This window comes from Anarrhichthys ocellatus, unplaced genomic scaffold, assembly GCF_004355925.1.
Source record: "Anarrhichthys ocellatus isolate YVR2014 unplaced genomic scaffold, GSC_Weel_1.0 scaffold1808, whole genome shotgun sequence".
Lineage (NCBI taxonomy): Eukaryota > Metazoa > Chordata > Actinopteri > Perciformes > Anarhichadidae > Anarrhichthys > Anarrhichthys ocellatus.
Genome location: NW_022281782.1, coordinates 1 through 7,500, shown reverse-complemented (window position 1 = coordinate 7,500; position 7,500 = coordinate 1). Strand labels below are relative to the sequence as shown.

General features: G+C 41.8%; 1 protein-coding gene across 1 annotated transcript in view; it reads right to left on the bottom strand.

Annotated features, from left to right (window-relative positions):
• LOC116377886 (uncharacterized) overlaps positions 1 to 7,358 on the bottom strand; it is an 8,950-nt gene extending 1,592 nt beyond the window's left edge. Inside the window, exons 1-6 of the mRNA XM_031839646.1 lie at positions 6,909 to 7,358; positions 6,046 to 6,218; positions 2,782 to 5,830; positions 1,894 to 2,006; positions 1,490 to 1,733; positions 591 to 691 (exon numbers count right to left, since the gene is read on the bottom strand). Coding sequence (XP_031695506.1) covers positions 591 to 691; positions 1,490 to 1,733; positions 1,894 to 2,006; positions 2,782 to 5,686 — 3,363 coding nt within the window. The 5' untranslated portion in view covers positions 5,687 to 5,830; positions 6,046 to 6,218; positions 6,909 to 7,358. The remainder of the gene's footprint in view (positions 1 to 590; positions 692 to 1,489; positions 1,734 to 1,893; positions 2,007 to 2,781; positions 5,831 to 6,045; positions 6,219 to 6,908) is intronic.
• Positions 7,359 to 7,500: the final 142 nt, after the last annotated feature.

Here is a 7,500-nt window from a genome sequence, read left to right as displayed (position 1 = left end):
ACAACTGTAAAGTTTTCCTCTTTTCTAATCTTCACTGATCTTGAATATTATGTCTGTCCAACATGTTATTCTCTAATTACATGACGTTTGCATGTTGATGCATATTAGAGAGAGAGCTGAAAGCTCATTTCCCAAAAGCCTGTTTAGACGAAAATGATCATAAAATCTATTATACGAACCTTCTCAAACTTAAAAGGTGTTTCCTAAAAAGGATCGTGACTTTAGATACTATTAGTTTAATAGATAGCACATTTACGAATGCCTCACCAGAGTTGGATGAAGTAATCAGATATTTTACTGAAGACGAAGGTGCATTACCACAGTTTACAATTATATAAGTAAAAACAAGTTAGAGTAACTATTGATGCATTAGTGCATCACTTTAATGTTGCAGCTGGTAAATGCTAATGCTAATTCTAACTACACGCTGCTTGGTAACTTCTATATTTCCCCCTAGGGACCATAAAGCATTATCTTAACCTATAATAATATTTCATAAAGTAGCAGAAAAAAGAAATACTCAAGTAAAACACAAGTATTATAGATGTACCACAGATGAACAAATGTACACAATGCAGCTATATATGTACCTTCTTCTTGGGGCCCGTTGAGGCCTCTGCCTCCATGCAATACTCCAGGATCTTCTGAGTGGGTTTCCTCTTCCGCTTCTTCTCCAGCACAGGAACGTTCACTGTAAATTAAATGTTACACAAAAAGACTCATTGTTATATATTTAATCAGTGGTTCCCTGACTTTAGGCTATTTAAGTCCCAAGAAGGTATAATTATTAAATATTTCACAAAAACAGCTAACTTAGCTCTGTATTGCGCTACATTCCAAATCAGCAGACTTTTTAGCGGTCTAATCAAATGCATTTTACATAAACTTTTACTTGTAATGGAGTATTTCTACAATTTTGTATTGGTATCAAAATACTTATTACGCCACTGCAAGTATCTGGATACCCCAAACTTTTGGTTTGGTGCTGTTTTTCATGGTTTGTGCACCTCAGTTCCAATAAAGGGAAATCTTAATGCTGCAGCATACAACATGTTTAAACAACTGTGCGTTTCAGAGACGGACGTTTTCCTGTTTCAACATGACAATGACCGCCTGCACACAATCAGCTCCATATGAAATGTTTTTCCCAGTTTGGTGTGTAAGCACTTGACATCAGTGGCCAATCTCATTAATGCTCTTGTGGCTGAATGGGAGCAAATACAATCCCCAGAGCCAACATACAAAATCTTGTTGAAAGCCTCCCCAGACGGGTGCAAGCTGTTGTTGCAGCAGATTACTGCCTGTGGTTTTGGAAATGCATGTTTTATAGTCACAAATGGATGTAATGTTTGTGTGTCCACATTATTTTGGCCATTTACCCAGAAGATTTTTCTACTTTGGCTGACAGAACACTTTTGCTCCCTCAAACTGTTTTTGTAACTTTGGAAGAAGGTAAGCAGCAGAGAAAGAAACACAAAGACTTCCTCACCGTTGCCTTTGACGATGCCTTCGGACAGCGAGAGGTCAGATTCAGGAGGAGGGGTTAGTGTGTCTACGGAAAGCACCGGTGCATCTTGGGGGGATGTGTTTTCAGTGCTGGGAATTTGTAGTTCAGGGGGCGTTGTTGCAGCAATTTCCTCTGGAGGTGGTGTCTGTATTTCAGGAACCAAGTTCACAGATGGGGGGTCCTGTGTGCTGCTGTCCGATCCCGGGGGTTCGGACATGGCCGTGTCCTGAGAAAACAAACAACGAGATTTCACTGTCAATCAGTGATACAAGATTTGAGTGTAGCTGGAAACAAGCGGTATTGGATGCCTAATGCGGTAGTATTATGCATATATAACAACATTCGACTATAAAATTACAACAGATCTTACTTTGTATGAATTTTACCTTTCCAATCAACTGGAGAGGCTTTTTAGTTTTCTTCCTGGTGGAGAAAATCTGATCATACTCTTCAGTCCATTCAATCAGCCTCTTGCTTGGTTTTCTAATTCGTTTATGTGCTGAAAAAGATATACAACAGACACTAGCTTTTTAAAATCCGTTGTTTACGGTGTTACTAGACAGCAGAGTGTATTATCACACTTATACCATGGCCACTTGCCAAAGGCAAAGAGATTTGAATTTGTCTTAAGTTTTTTGAGTGAGAGATAGCTTAACTGCTAGCACGGAGCAACTATAGCGGTTTGTTGCTTAATTACAGAAAATACAACAGAGTATTATAGTACTAATTAGGGAAGGACACATGACTGTTAAATCCCACTCAAGAATTGAACGCAGGTGTCTGGGGAATCATTTTCAAAGCTCTCCGTTTCTGCCGATCTGCACTAAAACGCAACCCCAGAGTCTCCAAACTAAAATGGTGTCAGCAGCATTTTTAAACTTCTCCGTTTTAGTGGTTCAAAAGTACCATCAGCAGTTTGCTTTTGCAATGCACCCATGGATGTACAAACAACTTGATTTACAGGCAAGTGTATTTTTCTACGAATTCTAAGCCATATATAGACATTTGATCTCCAATGGACCTCTATAGATTATATCCTCGGACAGTGCAAGTCTCACTGGATCGGAAAATATGTGTATCATGTCTGTGTATTAAGACTTGACAGAATTATGACTCTGAGAAAGTGCCTTTTTTTGTGACGCAAATTGCACACTAAATCAGTGGGCCAAACTACAATAACTACAACTTCTAGATGTTTTTCGGAATGCATCCAGGATTTCGGTCACATTGTGCTTTACAACTTTGGTCAGACTCTTAAATTAGACTGTCCTTACCTTTTGGAGCCTTGTCGCCTTCTCCAGCGTTGTGCATCAAGCTAGTGTTAGTCTCAGTGCAGTCTGCCGCAAGGCCATTTGGCTGTTCCAGACACAGCGTAGTGTCGCACCCCCTCTGCTCCAAAGGCAGCATGTTCTGTAGGTTCTCATTTACTTTGCCCCACCTATCTTCCTCCATCTCTTCCCCAACTACATCTTTACCACCTACAGCTTGCCTCTTCCAGCTGCTGGTCTGTATGCCGAACAGGGACTGGACCCTTGATGAGCAATCCACTCCCGATGAAGAGTCCATTGCTGGCAGGGACTCCAGTCCAGGGAAACCAGGTCCAGACCTGGCAGGACGACAAGGCACTTTGCGGTTGGCTTTCTTTTTCACCCCAGTGGAGCTGCCCCTTCTGTTGTAGGGCCTTTTGGACGTCTGACTTGGGCTCTCCTCATTGTGTTTGATTTCAATTTGGTCTGGACTTAAATACTGATTTTTATTAACATGTTCAATTTGTCGATCTTGGCCTGCGGGTTTCGCCTCTCCAGGCATCACTAAGGGTTCCTCCTTAACATGTGCACTTGGTGGCCCAATTTCCAGTTCTAAGGGGGTCCCCTCTTTCTCTCTTGTGTCATGCAAGTCCTTCAACATCATGAGAAAAGTGCTGAACTTGTAATTTGTGTCTGGTTTAAAAGAGATGGGTTTACCATCGCCCTCATTTGCCAGGGACTGGAAGGATACCTCCTCCAAGTTTTTAAAGGCATTAATAAAAGTAAATGGTGAGGAAGGGGAGGACGAGGAGTGTATGCCAGAGGAATGATCTTCCTTCTTTGCCTTTACCCTAGAAGTCAGAGGTATGAAGTCCATTGGTGGAGTTGAGGATATTGAGAGATCTTCATCTTCGCTCTTAACACCAACATCAAAGTCAACCGAGTCAGAAAACATCGAAGGGGGGGTGCTACAGCTAGAAAATATGTCCTGATCACACTCGCCATTGGTATTATGGGATTTAATTTTAGTGCAAAAGTCCAGTTTGGAATTATGCGCAGAATTACACACACGGTCCTCAGCTTTTCTGTATGGATTTAAGAGTTCTTTCTGCTCAGCCTCCTTTCGGGCTTTTTCACGCTTCTTCTGATCTGCCTCCTGCATGGCCTTCAGGGCTCTGGTCATCAAACGACTGCTGGCTGGGAGGTGGGCAGGATGCTCTTGAAGTAGGACTTTACTGACTTCATCAAGAACCTGCTTTGATTTGTGGACAACTTTCTTGGATTTTGCAGAACACAGGCCTTCGGGTACAGAAGCTTTCCTACATACTAAATTGCCATGCAGGTGAGAAGGTGGACTAGTTGTATTACAAGTTGTACTAGTAGATGTCATTTTTTGATCTGAGCTGCCTAACTGTTCAGATGACTTGCTTGTTACTTTGGATGCAGGGGTCTTCTTACATTCTGACTGTTCTGATTGGTTAAAGGATGAGTAAGTCCCTTTGCTTGGGCTTACATTTACAGTTTCTGGGTTACCCAACTCATCAGACATGTTTGCCACCTCTGAGGCAACTATAGTTTTACCTTGACATGACTCTGATGAGAGACGAAGAATACCAGTCCCACCACTTGCTTTTAACTTCTTAACTGAGACCTTTATGGAATCTGAACTGACGGCCTGATCTATGGAGACACTTGCCTTGCCGTCAACCCAATCTGCCTTTTTAGAGGACATTTTAGTCACAGTAGTATCTGGTATTTTTTCATTCTTTGTACATGTAGGTTGGTCATTGGGACGAATGGTCACACTGGAGTTCAGGAACTTCTTACCCTTTATGTCCTTGCGTATCAATTTGACAAAGGGCAGCCTACACTTAGAAACCAGACTTGTTTGTTTGTCTAGACTTGCTAATGGGTCAGTAGCGTCAACATTTAAAGTGGACGCTGCATTCTTGTTACTTTCTTTTTCTTCAGCTTTGTCAGGAATCCGGTCAATCAAATGGACCTCTTTACTAGCCATAAAGTCAGAATGTTGAGTTTGACTGACTCTCTTTACACTCAACCTGGTTTGGTTTATGAAACTTACTGGACTGGGCTCTAAGGTCTTTTTCACATCTGAGCCACCCGATTGGTCTGACGTTGAGCCAGTAACAATGTCGGCTGTATTACTCACTGTCTGTCTACCCTTTGAATATCCACGCTTGTCAGAGGTCACACTAGTCTCAAAAGAAAGAAGTGACCTCTGCTTGTCTAACAATCCTGACTGATCAGCGGGACTGCCAGTTGTACCAAAAGGCCTATCAACAACTGGGGGGGTTTTACACTTCAAATGTCCTGAATGTTCAGGCGACAGATTTGTATCAGCAGGTACCGGAGTCTTATGCTTGTCTGATAACCCTGACTGGTCACTGGGCCTACCACTGGAGGAGGACGCACTAGGAACCTGTGACTTTTTACTTACAACAGATGAGTTCTTTTTCTTACAGGGCACTTTACTAAAGAGAGTGCGGTCTGGCACCGGACTGGATGTTTTAGGTCGTCTGTCTTTGCCGGATTTACTGAACCAAAGACCACTCTGAATCTCTGGCTGCTTCTTCACCTCTTTGACAACTGTGACAGATGGTGGAGTCGGAACTGGCTTTGACTGACGTTCAAGTGATTTTGGACATAAAATCTTAGGGACTGAGTCGAGGTCAGAATATGGGCACTCTCCATTGTCTCTATTCGATTGGTCAGGGCTATTATGCAACGTCTTTTTAGAGTGTTTACTACTCGTGTCCTTCGACGATTTACTTGGTTTCTTCTTGCCAGTAGATTTCCTTAAAGTGCTTGTCTTTGCTGGAGTTGTAATTGGGGATGAAATGGATCCATTGGTAATCTGCAATGTCTCAGGAAGGGTGGGTGAAGTGGCGGGAGGAAAGGTTGGATGGGCCATGTTCTTTCTCTTCGGTGTGGAACTGTCACGGAAGGCATCGTCTATAGACGAAGGAATAAAGGAAGCTATTTTGGGTCTCTCTTGGAGAACAGATTCAGCTTCTGCCACACTGGATTTCCAAGAGTCCTGAAAACGCTTCGCAATCTGCAGAAAGATAAAGGTAAACACAACTCAATCTTTGCACACATAACTTACTAGTCTACAGAATAATATCTTAATTGTAACTGAAGTCATTCCTGAACAAGTCTGCAGCCTTTATTTTATTGTCTAACACAATGATCACCCAGCAATGACGATTTAGATCAACGTTTTATTAGGGCATGCAAGCAGTGACTCATTATTCTTAAAATAGTAATTACAGTGTATTTGTAGTTCTGCTCCCTTTGCTTCCCCCTTCGGCGAAGTAGGGGGAGCTGTTCAAATTCAAAGCCTCCGTGGAAACTGTGAGTTGCTTTGTCCTCCACCCAGGTGAGCTCCACGGGCTCCCCAAAGGTCCTGACATGGTAGAGCCGACAGGGACGGTCACTCGGCTCTAAGACGACAACAAACACCAGCCTCAATGTCTTGATATGAGATTTAAAACTACATCATCCTGCACAGTAAATACATCTGTGCGTCAGCTAAGCAAAGGGAGCTTTTAAATGCAAGAAACCTGGACTCTCTACAACTACAATCAAATGTGCATAGTAGTATCAGGATGATTTTTGAGCATGTACTATACATGATTTATTAGACAGTGGAAATAAGATAAAACCCACAATACCAGCAGTTTGTGGTATCTAACTCTAGCTGCTGAGACATTAGGGTAATCCAGCTTTAGACAATAGTTTTTATGACTAGAATAAAACTGTACGAATCAACGACTGCGAAGGAAAACCATCACATGGGAAAACAAATTATTTTATAGCATAAAAGCATAAAAGGGGATGTCAGGGGATGCAAGGGCTTGAAATAACTGCTTTAAAAGGGATGTATGATGTCAAATTCGGAGATCCATTGGTGGAATGTATAATGTAGTTTTTGATAGCATGAATACAAATTACGATCTAATTTGAAGATGTTCTGAAACTTTTCTAGCATCATGTTTCTCTCCGCTTGGTAACATGGCCTAATAAGGCAATTTACTGCCAACCAAAACAATCCGTAGAGCAAATCAAACAACTGAAGACAATCCTTGTGCGATGTAGCCAATCACATGAAGTCAGCAATGTCTCAGGCCCACCTTTTACTTTGTGATAGATTCCCTGTGTCGGGTCAACGGTCACCTCACACGGCCACCATGGTCTTCGGTTGAACTTTGCCCAAATAACTTCACCCTCTAAAAACTTCACAGGCGGCAAAGACTTTTTCTTGGGGCTGTTCTGCTGTCAACAACATGACAATGAAGAAAGAAAACTGCAATCAGACAACTGAAAAAAAAGACATGTTCTCACCAGATCATAGCTACGGATGTGTTGGTTGCTTGTTACTTTAGCATGTCCATCGTGACCCCCTGATGTGCATTTACTCTACTTTCAAAGACATCAACATAGACATGTCGCATAATCCATGTGAGGATTCACCGATGGCAATTATACATGTCTACCTGCTGATCCTCCAAGACTGTGTATTTAAAAAACACATACACATACATACGTACGTATGTATATATACACACATACATACATACATACATACATATATACATATACACACACATACAGACACATACATACATACAGACACACACATACATACATACACACACATACATACATACACACATACATACATACACACACATACATACATACACACACACACACACACACACA